We start from the raw sequence: 21,677 nt of genomic DNA on the forward strand, positions 1-21,677 counted from the left end.
TCATATATTGTGGGAAAAGTGTTGTGAAGGCTTAAGTTACAGATTTCCTTTGGCATCATGACACTCCATTTTTGCTGGGCATGGGGACATCAAGTCACACTGACAGTGCTGTATCTGTCACGTACAGACCTCAGGTGTTAATGACCTGGATGGGTTATTTAATTTTGAATAATTTTTGCTTTCCTTTAAAAATGAGTAATTTAAAATAAAATTCAAATGTTGCAAATCTATGTTAAGACCAAAATTTGTCCATAAAACTTTAGACAAGAAAGGTGACATACTCTGTTCACCATGTGCACATTGCTTACAGCCCAGTGCAAGCCACGATAAGTTAATTCCCGACAAGAGTCACCCTAAGAAATAATTGGATTTGATGGTGAAGCAAGACTAAATTGCTCAATCCTCTGCTCTAAATAGCTGCCCACAGTTTTTACTAACAATGTCTGTCAGTTAAAGCTAACCGATATAATTGCTAAAGCATAATTGTTGTCCTTTGAATCAAGGGTAGGTCATTTTATTCAGACCTTGTTTTATAGGTGGTTTGGGTACCACTGTCTCCCTGTAAAAATATCCTTCCTTTTCTGCCCCAGGCAGAAGTAATTGAGAGTTCCTCTTTTAATCATGGGAGATACATGGTTGGAAACAGCATCCGTGGGTGCTGCAGCCAAGCGATCACCTTGTGCCCCAGAGACCCTGCGGCAGGATCGTCATCTACAGCCACGCAGGAGCATCACAGGGTGATCCAACTTCACACCGCTCTAGGGCAGGTCTGGGCTGAATCTTGACCTCCCTGGCAAATACCACTTCAAAATCCAATTCCCTTGTGTGGAGCTGAAATGCTGTATGCGGGAGTTGGTTCTGGGCAGATACGCTCTAGGTGACGTGCACACATCAAATAGTGGAAGTGTATTTATGGACAGTTCTCGGTGGTTTTCTTAGATCTGATCATGAGACGATAAATGAGATGGATCATGATGAATTATTTCAGAGAGATAGGTTTGCAGTGTCTTTTGGTGCTGTGGTTTTTGCCCTTTGAAAATGAAGTTTTACGTGTCTCTTTTAAAAAGTCTGCTTGCTTTCAAATGGCAGGAGTCCATCAGTATCTTTATCATATATTAACCAATAGCACCTATTACAAGGGTCTGTGGCTACTACATCACATTCATTCTGATTGTGTAAAACTGAAAATCACTGCATCTAAATGAAGTTTCAATGTTTTTATTCAAAGCAGCTTCTCACAATGTATAAATACTGCATATTAACACACATGAAAAATACAACTTCTAAGGCACCCAGAAATGTGTCCATACACTAGTTACAGGACCATCAACAAGTAAATTGTGTACAATTTGATCTAGACAGTCAATATTTGATATATCAGAAGATACAAGTCCCTCCGTACTGTACCAGTTTCAGAAAATATTTACAACACTGTGATATAGGGGTGCCTGTACCCTTATAATATTATAGTATATACTCATCATTACAAATATTAGAAACTGTTTTAGTCTGTTCCATGGTGTCCCGACAAAATAACTTAAGGGCCTAATTTGCAAAGTTCTACAATTAATTATTTGTGCAAGTTCTGAAAATAAATTTACATTGACATAATTTGTGAATTTTTGGTTCTTTGCTTCGTCTCCGAGGTTTGGTAATAAGCCTTACCAATAGACATGCCATCCTAGCTGAGCGACACTCCGTTCCCAATAGGTCTGTGGATACATCTTTTCCCCTTACACTTGACATGGATGAGAATGCAGCGTTTGTAGCAGAAAGAGACTATTTGATCTGCAGTAAAATGTCAAACTAGTTCACTGGCGAAGGAACTCATGCTTTGTTAGAATAATGCGATTCTTTGGTCCTTTGTTTTTTATGGAAGGCATAATATTTTTATTCACTAAAAATTGAAATCCCGTCTGTGAGTAAGCAAGCTAGTGAATGACTTTCAGTGTAGTATTTAAAGTAGCAGTAAAGAGATTTAATATGGCTTAAAACATACGGTTAATTGGGCAGACACAGATAACACATCTAGGATACCAAGTACCCAAATGTACTATGATTAAGATTGTCTATAAGTCTCTTATGTAAACTTCTTTAGTGTTTCCTAAAGAGCGCTGGCTTTAGCCAGATTTGACTTTTATAGACCCAGCCACACAAAGCCTGAGATTAAACTACTGTGGTTGGGAGCACAAATGCACAGTTTATATATAACAAAGCCCATGCTGACACATCTACCTATGTTGTTCGAAAGAAACAACCCGTATTATCCTTTTCACAAGAAAAACTTAAGGCCCTGTACTCTGATTTGCAAACTTTCTTACAGCAATTATTTGGGGAAGTCCTTAGTTACTACATAAGGAATTATGTAGCTTTAAAGATTTCTGGTACCTAATGGTAAGGCTTATTCACAAATGCAATATATTTATAAATTACATTTAAAACTGTAAAGGCTGGCAAAATAATAATAAAAAAAATTAACAAAATAAAACAAACCCCAACGAAAATTGTCTGTTTACCCCTAACATTAAAAGAGCATTTTATTCTAATGAAAAACTATTGGCACAAAACCATTATATTATAGATTAAAAGAACAGTTAATAGTAGTGAAAAAGATTGCCTAAAACGCATACCCTAACCTACCACAGAAATATAAAAGTTTATATTCTGAAAATATATACTGTATTAAAGTTTGTAAGCTTATTCATTTAAACAGAAATGTACTGAAATAGTAAACTAAGCAACACTTATCTACAGCAAAAATATACATGCAGGACAACACAAAATAAATTGCCTACCTTTAATATCTACAAATGCAAAACTGTAGATTTTTAAAGATTGTACAAAACAATTTACACAAGAATAAAATAACATACTTAACAACAAATTGCATTTATAATCTTAAATACTGTGAATATTAGTAAAGGTACCCAGACTAATATGTACAGTACATCTAGATATCTGAATACCCAGTAAGGACAGAAACACAAGAGAAAATTGATTCTGATCTTTAAATACTGGAAAAGAAGCTTTTGACATTGTTATTACTCTTTTTTTGAAGGGAAAATAGATTCCATGAAAACTAGATTGTAACTGTATAGATATGAATAATTAAAAATGTTAACTATGGTTAGCGCTTGCTTTAATGGAAAAATAATTCTAGAAAATGTATTTCAACCATTCCTTTGTCATAAAAAATGCTAAGATACAGATATCTGAAAATTCAGATGAAACGATGCAGTTTAAAGATCTAACAAGTTATGATGCTTCTCTCTCTGAAAATCTCCTATGGAAAGCATACCTTCACATTGCTGAGCAATTTCTCTATATTTATCTACAAAAACAAGCATAGTATTGAAATAAACATCCTAATATCTTATTAACACATGACTAGGAGTTATGGCTCTCTCGACGGGAAGAAAGGAAATGAAGGAAATTGAGGAATCATGGTACTTTCCATTGCTTTTTGTCTGTTTGATTTTGAAGTCCTATGCGGGAGGCCTGATTGTGCAAACACGTACGCATGTGAGTGCTTGTCACTTGAGTCACCCTCTGGTTGCGCCGGGGGCTGCTCGGTGGCCTCGGGGCAGGTGGTGGAAACAGGCAAGGTTTAGTATAAAACAAGCGGTGCATCTGTCGCTTCAAAGACTTATTGAAAGAGTTCCGTTTCAGACATCTAAAAATCAGTAAACTTGCTTTGATAGGTTTTTGGAAAGCATTGAAAACAGGCGAACTAGAAGCCAGGTTTTTGTCTTTTTAATGAAGAATTTCCATAAGAACTTCTGCCTTTAGGGTTTCCTTAAAATTCAGTGGTACAATTAGGCCACAGAAACAGCACTTCTAATTCTTTGTGGAAAAACAAATGTTATATTAATATATCAAAGGCTACTGTTTGCTATAATCACCTGTTTGTTAACTTTACAAAGGCTTTGTTGAAACTCTTCATGGAAATACGGGGAGGGAGAAAACCCATCAGCCTCATTTGCAGAGGTTTAAACCATAACCAACCATCACTGAGCTCAAGGATGGAGAGCAAGTGCACAAATTACAAAGCAAACAAATGTGCAAAGCTTCTGCTTCAAGAGGTTTTAATCTGGGCATCCTAGAATGGCAGGGGAAGTCACAGAGCGTGCTTGTGTTATTTCCATATTAATTGCCTGACTAGCAAGAAAGAAATGAGAGCGATCCAGTGTTCAGAAGTCAGTCAGTGTCACCGAAAAGTACTAGGATCACATTCTGAAATAGTGGATTGGGTTTGTGTCGTTTATCGTGGACTGCTTTTACGGATAGCCGTAAGTTGCTGGAACAGATGGTGGGGTGGCCAGATGTGGAGGGCCGGGAAAAGCAAAGCAAACCCTCTCCCTCCACTGAGTTCAATACCTAGCACCTTGTATAAACTGCTGGCGCACACCCAAAGGCCTCCAGAGCAGAAATTATCTCAGACCTGAGGAATCAGGCAATTAGACTAAGGCTCATAAGGATTTGCTTTTAGACTTCAGACCAAAAGGGGATGTTTAAACCTGAAAAACAGTACGATGCCACATAACGGCACCACTCACCCTGTTCCTGACATCCGGATAACAGGAATATAGTAAACTTAAATAAAGCATCTTGCTGGCAAGCCCTTCAATGCTCCTCAAGAAGGCAGAAAGTGAAGAGAGACTCAGGGGGGACTCACTTTCAGAATCCACTTCTTTTTTTTTCCCTTAACCCTGGCAAATGAATCTATTTCATACATTTTTTGTACATTTTTGCACATAGAGGAGCATGCACGTGGCCGTTTCTTTTACTGCCCACAGCATTCTGTGTGTTTTCTACATATTCTTTATTTTCTACACAATTTGCCGCTAAAAATGTGTTTCCATTCTCATGTGATGCCACCAGTTCAGTCAAGGGAAGTATGAAAATAAGATCTGTCATCAATAAACAGCTGAATATGAACACAAAATAAATAAGTTAAATAAATTCAACAAAGAAAAAAAATCCTAGGAGTTTTTGTAAACTAACTTTACATATTATACATATAAATTATCAGATTTTTCCATTACACTGTTAGAACTTAGAAAAAAAAAATCATTAAAGTATTTCTAAAATATGGTGTTTGGGTCTACAAAATATTGCGCTGACCCAGTTTTTCGATGGAGCCCTCTGTGTCAGCCCAGATGTGTTGCAACAGCGAGAATAAGTTATAAGAAGGACAGACAAAATCCACCGTGACAGCCGGTGTGCCTCACTGGGCCTCCGCGGTGCTTCTCAGCACATGGAATGTACACTTTTTATCGGGATGAGCATGTGGAAGATGCAGCCCTCTGTCGAGATTACGTGCACGGAACAAGCCTGCCTACGTCTCGCTTACACAAAATCAAACCAGCTACGAGCAGCCGTGGAGCTCACAAGGATATCGACACAACCATATGGATTAGGAGACACTGTCACAAATTCCTCAATGATGCGTTGCCTCTGCTTTGCAAACACAGCTAATGTTCGACTCTGGTCACAAGTGGAGCGTTTTCTCGTTAAGTTAGGCCAAGACATCAGACTTCATAAATTTTGTCTTGCAAGTAGCTGAATAATGAATCTAGTCCTTTGGAAGAACTCCATAGCTGCTTTAGCATCTGACACTCTTTCTCGTTCACATCTTCAAGTCCGGATTTCAGGAAGCTCCGCACGAGACATTTGGACTCTTCCAATACCTAAAGCCAAAATATTGCTCAGTATTTTATTCTGAATCTGAAAACATTATTATGGATAACGGTGTGAACAGCATTTTTACACTACTGACTGTTTCAAAATCTAAGTAAGTCCTTTGGGCACAGAAATTAGCTCTGATTTACAGCCATAGCTCCGCTTGCTGATAGTCAGCATCTTTAGGAATTAAGGACTTCTGAGGTTTATGCCTTGGTGCCAACATTTTTAAAAGGAATGAGGGATTCTGAAGTGCATTAGTTTGTTGAAGGGCTGCCATGAAGCACTAGAAGGAGCTGAACTCCCTCTTGTTGAAAATGCGATCCCTTGAAATGAAAATGTGCGAGGCACGATACATTTGCTACCTGTTGTCTGGAAGGCAGTCTTTAAGGTTATAGAGGTTGGAAATGTCCATCATCTTTAACAATTTTCCCTCATGCATCATTTACTTAACAAAACAGAAATGAACAGGAAAGGGCCTTTACTGCAAATACCTTTTAAAGTTTATACCAGTGAAATATTTTATAAAGAAAGGGTGTTACGCAAAACAAGCACCCTCTGGCTGTGTTCTGGATTTAGATTTGCTTAGCGTACACAAGTAGTCATAACAAATCACCTGAGGTTTTTGCAAAGGAAAGCCCAATCTGAAGCCCTTCAAAAATTGCTGCAAGTTCCTAAAGGCCTGACCAGCAGGTCCAAGGTCACTCCCATAGTTCAGCTCGTTTTTCCCAGACCCATTTTTTGAAATATTGAGATTGCCTTCTTTAAAATTCTTTTTGAAATACATCACACCAGGATGTATCTCACAAGGAGCCCAGCTACTCAAACAAAACCATTAATAATTCATACATTACTGTTTTTTGGGGGGCAGAAGACAATGTAAAGTAATACAGTGTTTATGGTAAGGGGGATGCATGGTCTCCAGTCCGCTTTGTCAACATCTACATGTTAATTCCAGTTCCTACGTGTTTTAGGTTACAACACTGCTATTCCAAAATAGTATTTTTCTTTAACTCAAGTAAATGGTGTTAATTGCAAATCGTGGGGCCTGTGTATTTTTTTTTTGGTCTGTTTGTGAACAAGTATCCACAGTGACCTGGGATGAGCTCATCATATTCATTGTTTTTGTGACTTCAGCCTGATTTGCATTTGGGATCTTGGAGAGTAAATCTAGTCTTTGACAGTTTTACCTCTGATCCTTGTCCACAAGTCAGCACCAGTCTTCCCAACAGGTCTCAAGAGAAAATTGCATTGGCAGCCAGTAACAGTGAAGGAAGGAAGAATTCACAGGAGGGCCCAGAGGTTTTCCCAACTCATATAATACACGGTATATCAGCATGATCAAATAAGCTTACGCTACGTTTCCAGGGAGTTTCATTCTGAATGTCTTTTGTGAGATCTAATCTACACTTCATTTAATTAAAAATCTCCTGTGTCTCTACCTTCTCTTTTACAACAGATCTTTTAAATGAAACTGAGGGATGCTAAGACAGTTTCAAGCATAGGAAGTACAGCAAGAAACTGTAACAATTTGCACTTTAGTGCAGTTTTATTGCAGCCAGTGTCATTTTCTTCACTGCGTTGTTTTCAACAAGGATGTGCCCAGAATAGGAGTATATCTGCCTGGAGGGAAAAAACCTTAGGATGTAAAAATAGGAAAGGATTTTCTTTCAACTTATATGTACACAAAAGGAAAGTTAGAATACGGTGTGACCAGACTGTTCAAATCCCCCTGTGTCTGGATCTCCCCTCCAGAGCAGAGGTTACCTGGCACTATCCTACCTATGGGTAGAACAAACTGCAGAATCAGGAACTGCGCAGGTGCAGAAAAGAAGGCGGATTCAGCTGAAACACAGTAGGCCAGCACAATGTGAAAGTTAAATATATTTTCTTACTGACCCTGTGGAGATTTCCCAGTACAGCTGTATTGTTTCCAGACTCTTCCACCTTCATGAAGGAAACTTATGCTAAAATCCTCTTTCAATATCTTGGAAAAGGAGGTTCCACTCATACTGAATAAATGTGAAGATGGGGAAAGGAAATAACTCTCCCTGCCCCCGAAAACACCAGGAGCTCACTTATCCATATCCAGATTTTCTGCTGTTATCCCCCTTCTAGAGTTATGGTTGTGGAGACTGAGGACCCGTGCTTCTGATGTGATGAGCCTTGGGAGCACACCTGGCCTCTCTGAAACATAATTTAATCACAAAGGAGTTTGATTCCTTACCACTGCACTGCAGGACGCCATCTCCTTCACTCGTAGCATCACTTCTTGGCTAAATGTTGTTGGCCAAAATACTTGTGACACTAGTCCTCTGCTGCAGGCTTCCTGCGCCGTCAGCTTTCTCCCACAGAACAGCATTTCATTTGCCTGTGAAACCAAAAGAGTATTTGTGATCTTGGGTTATAATTCCCTTAAAACGTATTCCATACTTGCCTGTTATTTTCAAGATTAAATTTAAAAATGGCATCCTCTATCTTTCCATACTGCAAAATACTTAAAAAAAAGAGTTTCGGTAGCTGTTTAAGGATCGTGCAGGTGGCCAGAACACAGCATGGGTTTCATTTAAGGGAAATGTGCTGGCATGCGTGATGAATCTGTATCACTGGTTTTACCAGAGTAACTGTCAGTGATACAGTGACACTGTGTCAAGTGTCATGGAACTTAGTACGAAATATTTTGTGGGGCAAACTCTGCTTTGTTATACTGGTAAAAACTAAGTAACCTTACTGGAATCATTATGGATTGTCTTTAGAGATAGGAGAGCAGTATCTTGCTCTGTTACTGCACAATCCTAACACAATATAGACAAGTGCTCTGCAGCATTATTCTGCTAGTGCATTTCTTCACTTTCCTACCATGATCTTGACAATTTTTGCTTCTTCAATCTGTGTTCAACCTTTTCTGTACAGAGCATGTGTAATATATTGAATTCTGAGGTCATTTTGTGATAAGAAATTGGTAGGGATTACATGAACTTCCTACAGGTTTCATTTGCATTCATGGCAATCAAGAGAAACAGTTGTTTTCTGTTTTACTTTTTAAAGGGAGAAAGAAGAGCATGAATTTAAGAAAGGTTCTTCGGCAATTTGAGGTGGAAAACCTTACCAGTGCAACACCCAGAATTTGTGGGAATGTATATGACGAGCAGCCAGCCGGAGTGAGTCGGATTGTTGCGTATGGTGTCTGAAACCATGCCTTCTCACTTGCCCAAACGATATCGCACAGGGGTAAAATAGAAGCTCCTAACCCGAGAGCAGGGCCGTTGATAGCAACCACAATTGGCTTCTTAAACTGAATAAAAGCTTTTACAAAATCCCTAAAATAAAAAAATAAAAGAAAGATCTTGAATACAGAAGTTACACTTAGATAAATACCCAAGCTTAAAGTACTTAATCTGAAAACAAATCAGAACCACAGATGAACAAAATAAAACGCCATGGCCCAGATTTATGAGGTCAGAATTGCAAGCTACTTTCTAGTTTGCACATGGAAAATTTTGCTTATATTTAGTTATTTAAGCTTTCTGAGGACCTGGGATATTAAATAGTTTTGTATATGTTGTATATGAACTGACTCTTGTACTTTTTGCAAATGGTTTGCTTGGGTTTAGTTTTACTTCTGGACCAGTAACTCATGAGTTACACACAGCTCATCTCAGTTTGTTCCACAATGGACTCTGATGATCTGGTTTGGCTAAACTGATGGACATATTGTAGTGTGAAAGACAGGAAACTCCCAGGTGGATTGGGGAATATTTAATTATTTCAAAAAGTTCTCTTAAGATCCTATGCAAAGGTTGCTGCAAGTCCCATCAATGGAGTGGGAGACAGGGAATGTTTATGGCACACCAGTGGAGAGAACAAGACTCACAAAGGGGAGAGAGAGAAATGTTTGAACAGGGAAAGAATTTGGTGAGTGATCTGTTGGATCTTCATTGCAAACGTCTTTGGCAAAGACATAACAAAGTAGATGCCCCTGCCTGCCTACAAATGTGAAGCGATGGGAAATAAAGGGGAAGTAAATGTGATCGGATTTGTCTGGATGAATGAACATGTTAAATTCTGTGTAACGAGGAGGTATTTTAAATGTTACCTACCAGCAACTGCAGAAAGACATCTGTTGAATGGAACAGCCTGTACACCAATTAGGGAAAAGCATGAGTGTAATTGTGGGCAAATTACGGGCTCCAGCAGCTCAGTGCACAGCAGGTATATGGAGGCAAAAGAGATGCTCAATTACTTTAGAAAAGAGAAATGTATAAATCAAATTAAGAACAAAAGATGAGATTCTGTTCCTGCACTGGGTATTTATTAGATCCAAAGTGCATCTTTGCTGACAGATTTTAGGAAAGAACATTTTGTCAAACACGCCCTTTGATGAGTTGCAACTTTCTCCCTGAGGTCAGAAAGACCTTCTCTATCTGAGAACAGGAGCTGTGCCTTGCGGGTCAGAGGGACCATTTGGCAAAAATGGAAAATGTACCGAAGATAAGTATTTTATTGGGCTGAAGTGCAGGGGCATTGGCTATATTTTAAATGAAAACGAAGAGTTTGAGGTGACCCAGTATTAAATGTTCAAGGAATGAGGTCTGGTTTTCAGGCCATCTAGTAAGAGTGGATTTTTGACCACAGGAAAATAGTGACTTGTGGGAATTGATGCAGCTCTGTTCACACAGTGAGTAATAAAACAGAAGATTGGAGGCAAGACAAAGAGAGTGAAATCAGGAACGCCCTATTTGTCTGTTCAAGACCATTTCTTTCTCGAGGATTAGCATGGTTAAGGAGAGTTGTGGTTCATTTTTGTTTGCAGAAGAAATGCCGTTCCCTTATCTCGTTATTTCTTCTGTTGTTTACAGTTGAGTAATGACTGTGGATCACTGCACCTGATTAATTCCAGAGTTTTGAGAAACTTAGTAGTTAAGCCAGTAAGCCTTCCAAGATGGGAAGAGGGATGTGACGAATGATAGGGAAAATAAAAAACTATGGGTAAGTGGTGGCAGCAGGTCTGGGGATCATGTGGAGGCAGAAGAAAAGAGTGTTGTGGAGAAAAGCAGGAGGCATGTGGTGATAAATGGGACTGGAGTGAATATGGAAAAGCAATTAGGGATGTGGAGAGAAAATGGTTGGATGATGGGGAGGAAGAACAAAGCAGAACACAGTAATGGAGGGGAAGGGCTGAAGGAAATGTGGAATCTTCATATGAGTGAGCAAGGAAGGGAGGACCTGAAGATGGGGAAAGATGAGAACAGCACATTGAGAAGACACAACGAGCCTCTGCCATGAGGAAAGGATGGTACAATGGATGGGTATGAAACATGACACCTATGGAATGGAGTGGAGTGGAAGGCTGAAATATTGGGAGATTATCAGGGTAACAAATGCCTGCATTTGGTCTACAGAAGTTGCAGTGTCCAGCACTCCACTTGTCCGTGTTCCCTGTTTGGAACATCTTTTGTTTCAGCAACTTGTCTTTGTACCCAGGACCCAGGATGTTTCCATGTCTCTGAACTGTAAGTTCACGCATGTAGTTTCTGGGGTAGAAGATCCTTGTTTCAATTCAAGGCAGTCTTTGAAAAGGACTTAGAATTGTAACTGTTGTTCCACAGCAGAGCCAGAAGCTCAAAGACAGGAAAAACATCACATGCAGAAGACTTTTGGGTTCGCAAGAGAATATCCGGGAAGCTGACCACTGAGTACACTTTGGGATGCTCAGATACCTTGGCATCATTGCAGAGGTCTTGCTGCAGGTCAGGGCTCTTAAGTACGCCAAAGGGTATAAAGAAGTTAAGCGAGTTGTCCTTTGCTTTCTTCTGAGCACACCCAGAATTTTATGTATTGGGTCACGTAACTATGCCCAACTGATGATGTGACAAGGGAGCCTGGTGCCGGGAATGCCAGTGCCTTCCAGTGCGTCATCCGATTGCAGGGCTCTATAGGCCACAGCTGCAGGGCAGTCTGTCTGTCTGTCTGCCCCTTCCCTGCTCTGACAGCACAATGCCGGACACACGGCAGATGATGGCAGCTCAGGTGATGATCTGTGGTCAGCACCCAAGGAAGCTGCGGTGCCGCGCACCTCTGAGCTGCAAGCCCCAAGGGACAGGGGCCAAAGGAAGAAATCATTCACGTGAGATGAGATGAGATTCGGTGGGTAATTCACCTTCAGTTTTAACTTGTGATCAGTATAGGAGATGCACACTATATAAAGTGGAAACACGGTAATCAAGATAGTAATTTCATTTTTATACAAGTCTAACTCGATGCAAAGCAGTGGAGGCAGAAATCCGTTCATGTGTTTTAGGACATCCTAACCACTCAAAAAGAGAAGTGTGCTTTTTTTCCTGCTCTTATTACAGTATATTTTCCATGGGTTGAGTCCTTTGTTCGCATAAAGCACAGAGAGTGCTAAATGGAAAATGTAGTCTATTGTTTCAAGAAGTATAATAAAAATCTGTTTCCAGTGGGCCTGAAACCGACAGTCTTGACAAGGAGCAGTCCATTGTACCAGTGTTTCAAGAGTGTTCTCTGAGTCCAGGGATGGAAAAACTGAGTATCACAGTCTGGCTTATACTCATTTAGATGTTGAATTAAGTATGCCTGTATATTAGATGTATGTAGATAAATGTATACATATATAACAATACCTATTTACACAATATTTACATGAATCATATTAAATTTGTAGCTTCTAATGGAATGTGAGTGTGCCTGTGTTTTCAAACAAGAATAGTGATTTTCTTCCCTCACGTTGTTTTCGGTTCTACATTATTAAAGATCCCTCATGTTAAAAAAGAAGTATAAAATAGGATGTGTCCTTCAATGGGTTTTTCTTTTTTAAAATATCACTACATGATACTCAAGCATAGCCAGCGTCTTAAAAACAGCTCATAAATTATTATTGTTAAGAAGTACATTTTAAATTCTTTCAAAATATTTACTACTTTGAGAATTTCAGAAGTATCAAACGAAGAATCCAAACTGATCTGCAGTAGTTGTAACCAAGATAATTGGTGGTTAATACGTCATGTAACAAATAAACCTGATCTTCTGTTATACTAACATATCCAAAATATAGATCTGTTGTAAAACAAATCCTTTCATATTCCTTCATAGAATTGTTGCATAAAGCAAGAATAATACTTATTTGTAGGGAGTGGGGGAAAAAAAGGGGCCAAACCCTCTACTGGTGCACACTGGTGAAATACCATTGGTTTAGTGGAGTAATGGTGATTTATACTGGAAGATCTGCCAAATATGTATGAAGTATAACTTGTGGAAAATGGAAATATTTGGTGATGTATTGTGCAGATTGATTTGGAGACTGCATGTCATAAACCCTGGGTTTCTATTAAGGTAATGTGATATACATAAGGAAAGTCGCATTTTAGTTATGAAAAGAAAACTATATTTACATGTATATTAAATAATTCAAGTTTAAGAAAAAGAATGGAGACCCTTCTAATAAGGTTCTGAAATACAGTGGCAGATTGCTCTTCTAACAGGGTATGAGTAAACCATGGATTCCCATTTGTACTGAAAATCATTAAAATAATGAACATTAAAACAAGTAAAACATCTGCCTTTCAGGAACCACTTCAGAACATGAACCAACAGCCAATTTGGAAAAACAACAACAAAGTTGTATTTGAATTTGGAGGAATGATTTGAAATATTAAATACAGAGAAGTGGAATAAAATAATCCCTATGGATATTAGCACTGGAATAAATGTGCTTTCTTTTCTCATACGGAAAGGTCCAAGGTTCTTCTTACTAAACAAATTTGTAGGACTATAATTAGAATGCAATCAACATTTACATATACAACATGTTTGGACCTGATCAATATCTTTATAATCACACACTGCATTTCATAATTTAGAGATCATAGGTAAGCTTGGGTCACCTTATAGCTTCTGCAATCCTAGTGCTTTCCTTTCTTCTGTCATTGGATAACCTGCCAATTAAATATGAGTAATCTAGGCCACTACAGAATACACTTCCCACTGCGCTGAGAAGTAAGAGTTTACTGTCATCAGCTGATGCATTGCACAATGCTCTCCGAACTTCCTTCATGATCTGTGGATAAAGAAAAGTAAACAATTCGACATGCATGCCGTTGCAATATCATTGCCCTACATTTACAAACCTTATTGATTTTGAGAGACTTAAATTTTCGGCACTATTAATACTTACATCAATGATAAATATTTATATAATTTTAATAGAATGAAAACACTCTGAGTTTACAAAGTATTTTGTATTTGGCAGTGCTTTGTAGATGCTTATTCAAAGAGTTTTTAGAACTTGGCTGTTCTTTGCTTATTCTGTGGGAAATTCTAGCTAGCTTAAGCTATTTGATTGCAATTTAATAATTCCAAATATCACTTTTTAATTTTCATAGTGTATATTCTGTGTACATCACTGTGTCCTCTGCAACAAAGTTATCACAACAATAGCCTATTCACCTCAAAAGGTTGTAACCAAAATGTGTAAAACCCACTTTTCAGTTCTTCAACTATTTTGGTTTATATGACTTGAACCAGAGCAAGGCAGGACAAGAAGACATCGTATACATCCACATGACAAATCTATTATTCATTTTTCAGTGGTCAGTGATGCTGTTAAAGTCTACAGAAATTAGAGCAAAAAAAGCCACTTGAGAGACATTTTTATACGCTGATTTACAACTGGATCAAGATATTAATTACACCATAAATCAAACTTAATCAAAATCTGTACAGAACTGAGCTGCTGATATTGTAAGAAAATGGCCTTTCATCTGAGCAGAATTGGTTTTCTAATGATTTTTAAAAGGAAAGATTATTTCATAAACTTCTGATGGGCAACTTGTTTGGTCACAATTCAGCGTAGCTGTGAGCTGGAAGTGATTTGGCCATTTGAGATTCTTCTATTTAGTGATTTGCTGCTCCTGAAGTCAGGCCATGATTTCATCTAGTGGGACACTTTCTGTGCTTAAACATACTCATGTGTCCAAGTACTTCACATACACAGGGTCTTGTTGAGTCCAGTTTTTCTCTTTTGCACTGGAAGATTTGCTGTTAGTCTAAACTTAGCTAGAAGAAGTCCTTTATTTAAGAACGGTCCCTGAACACAGAGTTTTGTTTATACCATTCTAGGCAGCATTTTATTAGAAATCCTGAGGCTTGTGAGCCCAAGCTTGAACTCGTATATTCAAACCACGCCATGCGGTGGTACCTGTGTGAAAATGATTATTCCTGAGACCAGGACAGGAGAAGCAGGTGGTGAACTTTGCGATGCTTCATTTTTACATGTGCACTTCAAAATGCCTGTAATACCGAGGATGTGACAGTGGGTGGAAGTGAAGTAATTAAGAGCTGCAGAATTTGGAAGCATATCTGAAATTCTTGTGCAGGTACAAAAATGTCATCAGTGATTTTACAAGAACTGTTTATTCGCAGAGTCTCAGGGGCTGTCTCAGCCCTCAGCTGGTAAAAACACAGCAAACCCATGCATTTTGTAAAGGAGAAACAAGGGAAAAAGCCACCTAAAACCTCCATTCAAAGTTAAAAAAGAAACTTTAGAAGGTGGTAGATTTAAAAGAAAAAAACCCAACAACATATTTTTATTTTCCTAGTTCCACATGAATGCCAGATTGTGCTACTAGTTTACTTCAAGTCTTCTCAAAATCTGCTCTTTCTTAGGGAGGATGTATAAGTAATATCAGAGAACACCAATCAAACATTTTTATGTACAATGCTTTAAATATGGTGCCATGATAGGATGCTCCATTCAGCAGATTTCCTCTCTGTTCTCCTTCCTCCAGTGCTATTTGTGTATGTACCAGCTCCTGGATGTCACCACTGCTGTCCTTCAAACGCATCATTACCCTTACAAAACTGTCTCTCTTTCATCTTGCCCCTCATTGATGTGGATGGCTAAAGCCATCTAAAAATACACTGAATTTTTGAGCAGCGATTATACTACTTGTAGGAAAAACCAATATTGTGCTATCACTGTTTTTTCGGTGTTTTGGAGAGGGTGATATTAAAAGTTCATTATTAGGAATTGGCTTCTCCGATATAGTTGAAAATGGGAAGGCTTTGACAGCATCTTGGATGGTATTTTTGAGCAAGAGTGGAAACTGAGTTCCACTGCTCCACTAGTTTCTAGCAAAACCATATCAGAAACCAGGAAACCATAATGTATCGGTGTTCTCAGGCTCCAAAAAGTACTTTTTTAAAAAAAATATCTGTATGTTTGTCATTAGCTTTAGCATCAAAAGGTGCTTGGAGGCTCACTGGAATACACCAGTGCCAGCCAAGTCAGTTCCAACTTGCTTGTTTTGTGCAGGATGCCTTGGCTGGTGCTGTCCCATGGTCACCTTGTCACCGGGGTTTCCTCACCAATCATCTGCCTGTGAGGATTTCTCTGCAGATGTTTATAGGGTTATAGGAAAGCTACTAGCAATAAAATAAAGACAAGAAGATGGCTCGTCTGCGGGGTTGTAGAACTGCATATTAAACTGCAGTATTGCAAACAACGTAATCTTAGGTGAAGACTGCTGTCTTGTTTTGAGCACAAATTTCCATTTAATGGAAATATAGGGATACTACGTGTCTTTATTTACATTTCTTTGTCAGATCCCATATTCTTTTTCTCTCTTCCGTACTCCTTAAACCTTCTCTCATCTTGGCATAACTACGGCATTTGTCCATTTTACTTTCTCTAGTGGACCAGACCTAATATTACTATTTGCAGAGCTTCATAGCAGTATTCTCCAGTTCCATGCTTTTTTAAATTAGCTTTTTCATGGTCTTTCAGGTAACTTTCAATTGTGGGGACAGTATTCCTGTTCTAATGCATTGGACTAACATTTTTGAGGAAGCATTTACAAAACAGTATGGGCCAGTATGATAATCTATCAGATTATAAATTTAGACCAGGCCTAAAGCTTCACTTAACTGTTTTATTGGAAGTCAAATATATAATAAAATCATCACTTTTTCAAAAGTTGCTTATTTTTTTTAATCCTGTCAAGAAAATAAGCTGGTTATTTCTTTAACAGGACACCTTATATAGCAAAATAAACATAAAAAGTTTAAAAAGTTCATTAAACTTCTAAGAGCTTATTTTAATGCCTTTCACTGGACACAGGAAATTTTAAAAGGCATTTGGTGCCCTTTGCTTTTTAATATTGCTTACATTCTGGGGAAATCAGAGAGCTGGAAATTTATCAGCATAATTACACAAAGTATATTGAACAGAAGTCTCTTGTTCATATAAACAGATGTACTAGTTTAGAAGGTGAACTTCTCTGAATCTCTAAGGATTCACTGTTGATATTCTTAAAGGTAAATATTCTGTAAATATTACAGTAAACCAACACTTTGAAGACCTTCAGTTGTTCTTAGAACCTCTTCCACTATTTCACCACTTCACACAAATACACTCTGTGTTCCTTACCGACTCTTTGTGCAAACACATTCGGAGTCCTTTCTGTTTGAGAAATAAAGGACTTAGGAGCCTATATGGTGGTTTCAGGCAGAAGTCCTGGCCAAAACTCACCATTTCTTTGTATGAGAGCAAAACTACAGGTAACAGTAAACTTGTACCTGCCTCTTTTTTTTTTTCTTCCTTTTTTTTTTTTCCCTTCTTTTTTTAAAAGTCAGGAAGGGTTGTAATTACGGAAAAGGGAAGGCAAACCAGCGCTGCATGCAGCTGGGAGAACTTCAAACACTATAATTCTCATGGCTAGAAATTTGAAACTCGATTCTTTTGTATGAGAAGTGTACCTGAGGTAGTTCTATCTTCAATGGAAACATTAGCTGTTTAGGGTATGTTTTGCTTTTAATTCAGGGGAATATTCATTCCCAGCTGTATTAACAGTTTAAAGTAAAAACAGCAGATGGATCCATTTCATCTTAAGTTTGACACAGCATTTGGATCCTTGAGAAGTGCCGAGTTAAAATCGCAATATCATCATTGGAGAACCAACTTCAGAAGCAGCAAAAGACCCATGAGACAAAATGCCCTAATGGAATTTCTAATGCTGAAATATTTTACATATCTATTTTAGAAATGAATTTTAAAGTACCAGGCCTAAGCCACTGAAATAAAAACAAGCTGTGCTGTTTCATGACACTGGCTTGGAAGTTTTATAAGGCCTTGTAAAACGTAAGAAAGAATTTCTATAGTGCCCTGAACATTTTTGTAGAAAACACTCCACTACTAGAGTGGCACTGAGCCGAGTTCAATCAGTGCAAATGCTGCTGGAAGGAGCATCGGCGCATTTCATGCTAAAATCACCTGCACACACCCACAGGTGTGATGTGGTTCCCAAAACCGTATGATGAGGATTCATGTAGACTTCTCTAAGCTTTTCTTTTTCTTCCCTTTTTTTTTTCTGTATAAATAAGTTCTTTGTTATTTTAATTAAATTAGCATAAATAGCAGAGGCCAGTGGTTGAACAAAACTATCAAATTTCATCTGAAGATAAAGCACAAAGGGAAGCAGGGCTGGTTGTTTAGGAGTGCGAGTGATTTTATATAAGCTTAATTTTATAATGACTGTGGGCAGTGCACACCTTTTCTTTTTTTCCTAACATAGAATGTCGAGAATAACCAGACCACTATTTTAACCACACCAGGTAGACCTGCTCTGAGTTAATTAATCATTCACTATTTTGAAAACATAATTTACTGAATGTCTAATAGACCTTGAAGTTAGTGTTTCTTTTGACAAAATGAAACACACTTTCTTCATTTTGTAGGAATTTTGTAGGAATTTTGTGTTTGTACATTCTATTTTCACTGGTAATAAAAAGCATCAGAACTGTAAATGTTGTCAGCGTCCCTAAAACACTCTGTCAGCTTGTCTCACCTAGGGCTATGGGTGACAAACTGCGGGGACAAGGCAATCAACATATTCCTCCTTTCAGCGCTTTGGATTTTTGCTGTAATTGCCAGCGAGGATGTGGAATTGCCAATACTGGAGGTGCTGGGTTTTGTGGTGGGAATGGTCCTGGGCTGCAGCCTGGGCCAATAGAAAGAAGCTGTTTGGTGTTCGCCAGCGAGCGCCTTCAGAGGGCGAGGGCTTTCAATTGCTCTCAGCCTGGATGAGTTTTAAACAGACAATCTCAACGTGGAGAACTCATTACCTTGATTAATTCCTGGTCTGTAAGGTATTTTTCAAAAATGTATTTAATGGTTTTCGAGTGAGCTTTAATAAAGGTTCTAGAAATAATCTATGCCAGTGATGCAAGAAGAGGATTATTATATACTTATCATCTCTTCTTACACGGGGTGGGCTCCTGGCATATTGAACATTTTTGAAGAATGAAACGGATTGGTTTGGCAGATCTGAAGAGCCTGAATTAATTCACTAGTTAGAGCATTTGAACGCTGATGTGGAACAGCACAGCCAGCAATGGAAAGGTACGTCTGTTCAGCCTGAACATTGTATGGCCTTGATTTCCTACTTTTTCAAGCCCTTGAGCTCTTCGTTTAAATTACCTGCAGTGTCAGTTGGTGGTGATTAATGCATGGATGGAATGGTGGATTTCATAGAATCATAGAATGGTTTGGGTTGGAAGGGACCTTTGAGATCAGCGGGTTCCACCCCCCCTGCCCTGTCAGGGACACTTTCCACTGGACCGGGTTGCTCAGAGCCCCGTCCAGCCTGGCCTGGAACACTCCAGGGATGGGGCATCCACAGCTTCCCTGGGCAGCCTGTGCCAGGGCCTCATCACCCTCGTGGGGAAGAATTTCTTCCTTATGTCTAATCTAAATCTGCTCTCAGTTTAAAGCCATTACCCCTTGTCCTGTTGCTACATGCCCTTGTAAAAAGTCCCTCTCCAGCTTTCCTGTAGGTCCCTTTTAGATATTATGAGGCTGCTATAAGGTCTCCCTGGAGCCTTCTCTTCTCTAGGCTGAATGACCCCAACTCTCAACTTGTCCTCATAGCAGATGTGCTCCAGCCCTCTGATTATTTTTGTGGCGTCCTCTGGACTCACACCAACAGGTCCATGTCTGTCTTATGCTGGAGACCCCAGAGGTGGATTCAGCACTGCAGGTGGAGTCTCACCAGAGCACAGGAGAGGGCCAAAATCACCCCCCTTGACCTGCTGGCTCTGCTCTCCAGGACGCGCACCCTGGTGCCCGCAGGTACTGACGTCCCTTTTGTTCTGACATGGGGCAGGTACCGCTGGGCATCACCGTCCGCTGTGCTGGGATCACAGGGAGGGGAAGGAAGAGCTGCTCAGCCCTGCAGTGACCCATATATGTACAATATATATGTACCATATATGTACACAGGTGTAGTACAAGCTACAAGTCCAAATCTGACCTGAAGTGCATAATGTTTGGAACAAGGGAATTCATTAATATCATTTATATGTTGTACTACTTTATGAAATTCAGCTGAGAATAGAGGCCCTAATTGGTTCAGATTTCATAAATAAAGACTCATGAAGTGATTCAGAGAAAAAGCTATTAGGGATCAAGGTATAATTTTAAAATTACTGTCTCAGGATATAGCCTGAAATTCTCCGTATGCAACAACTGCAGCACTATTTAAATTAGTAAAGTGAAAAGAGACCAGATTTCTCCTAAGGATAGTAAATATCAGTAACTTGAACATGTGAAAAACTGCTTCACACAACTCCAGGCTGGAAATACTGACTCTACCATTCCTTTCTTTACTTCTGATTTTTTGTTTCAGACATGTAAGCTAAAAATTAATTTCCTTCACATTCTTTTTGATAGGAATCCCAAGCATGAAAGAGATATATCTGAACTCCATATTTCTTTCCTAAGATAATCAATTAGGAAAAAAAAATACATAAAATCCAGTTCAAGTGCAACGTTTCCAAGATAACATACACATTAGGATGGCTTTTCTGGCTTTTACAGCTACGTGCTTACCTCTGGGGTCAGTGCATTGTTATCTGAAGTCTGACTCGACAGCAAAATATGTGTGAAACCATCTTCTTTCCGGACTACAATGTCCCTGAACCGGCAGTTACTTTCGTTTTGACGCACGCTGTATCTTAGTCTCTTATCGAAGACATAATCTTTCTCCCCATCTAGTTTCCTTTTCACAGTGCTGTGTAGATTCAAGTTTCCATTGGCCAGAGAAGAACCTTTCAGATGGAAAGAATCAAAGCAGAATTATGTCTATACCTTCAAAGAAATGGAGTGATACTTTCTATTCGCTTAAACATAGCTTGGTATTTGCAATAGCCTTTGATAAATCAAAAATATGCCTGGCTAGTCAAATGTGGCCTCAAGCCATTGCTATTATTCTATATTCCAACATGCAGCACTTCTTGGAAGGTACCCAGCATTAGGAGAAAGAAGGGAACCAAGACAGGAAAGATATCGTTCCTCCTTAAACAAATGAGAGAAATAGTACGTCAGTTTAAAAAGGGAGATTATTCTGACACTGTGTATGAACTGTCAACTATTACTTTGCTTATGTTTGCAGTTCCTCGGTAATAGGCAATAGGTGAATATTGGTAACAATGCTGAGCTGGAATGTTGAAAATACCTTTACAAGACTTTTATGCAATATTCCTAATTACAGATGTTTCACACTATTGCTATTAAAAGTAAGGCAGAGACAGGTTGTTGCGGAACAGAGATTAAAGCCGCTCTTTTCATTGAAATAGCTTCCAAATCTGTTTTTTGTTTAAATAGACATGAGCCCACAATACACCATAGTTAAGAAAGGCCAAGAGCGAGCTGAATGAAAACACCTTTGTTCCATTCTTTACTCCTGCCAAAGATGACCTGTTCCTGCTTCTGGTGTCAAATAGGCAGCCAGTAAATTGGATGGTGAATTCATAAGAGTTCACTCTCTAAACCCAAATCACTTACCCTCCTTTTGGATTACCATGGTTCAACTCAGTGTTTATGAAGGTAACGGAGCTAAGAGATGATACCATCTAAAGTATCACCTCTATGATGCTGAATAAAGGATTTAACTAGTGCAAAGCAAACATGGACAAATTAT

General features: G+C 38.9%; 1 protein-coding gene across 7 annotated transcripts in view; it reads right to left on the reverse strand.

Annotated features, from left to right (window-relative positions):
* Positions 1-1,202: 1,202 nt before the first annotated feature.
* CDYL2 (chromodomain Y like 2) overlaps positions 1,203-21,677 on the reverse strand; it is a 58,858-nt gene continuing 38,383 nt past the window's right edge. For 6 of the 7 annotated variants that reach the window (XM_065028336.1, XM_065028334.1, XM_065028338.1 and 3 more), the window contains 5 exons: positions 20,588-20,805; positions 13,587-13,759; positions 8,792-9,002; positions 7,910-8,053; positions 1,203-5,690 (listed from right to left, as the gene is read on the reverse strand). In XM_065028336.1, coding sequence (XP_064884408.1) covers positions 5,532-5,690; positions 7,910-8,053; positions 8,792-9,002; positions 13,587-13,759; positions 20,588-20,805 — 905 coding nt within the window. In that variant the 3' untranslated portion in view covers positions 1,203-5,531. The remainder of the gene's footprint in view (positions 5,691-7,909; positions 8,054-8,791; positions 9,003-13,586; positions 13,760-20,587; positions 20,806-21,677) is intronic. The other variant, XR_010465806.1, reaches the window with a different exon arrangement.

Source organism: Columba livia, chromosome 13 (assembly GCF_036013475.1).
Source record: "Columba livia isolate bColLiv1 breed racing homer chromosome 13, bColLiv1.pat.W.v2, whole genome shotgun sequence".
In the NCBI taxonomy this organism is placed as follows: Eukaryota; Metazoa; Chordata; class Aves; order Columbiformes; family Columbidae; genus Columba; species Columba livia.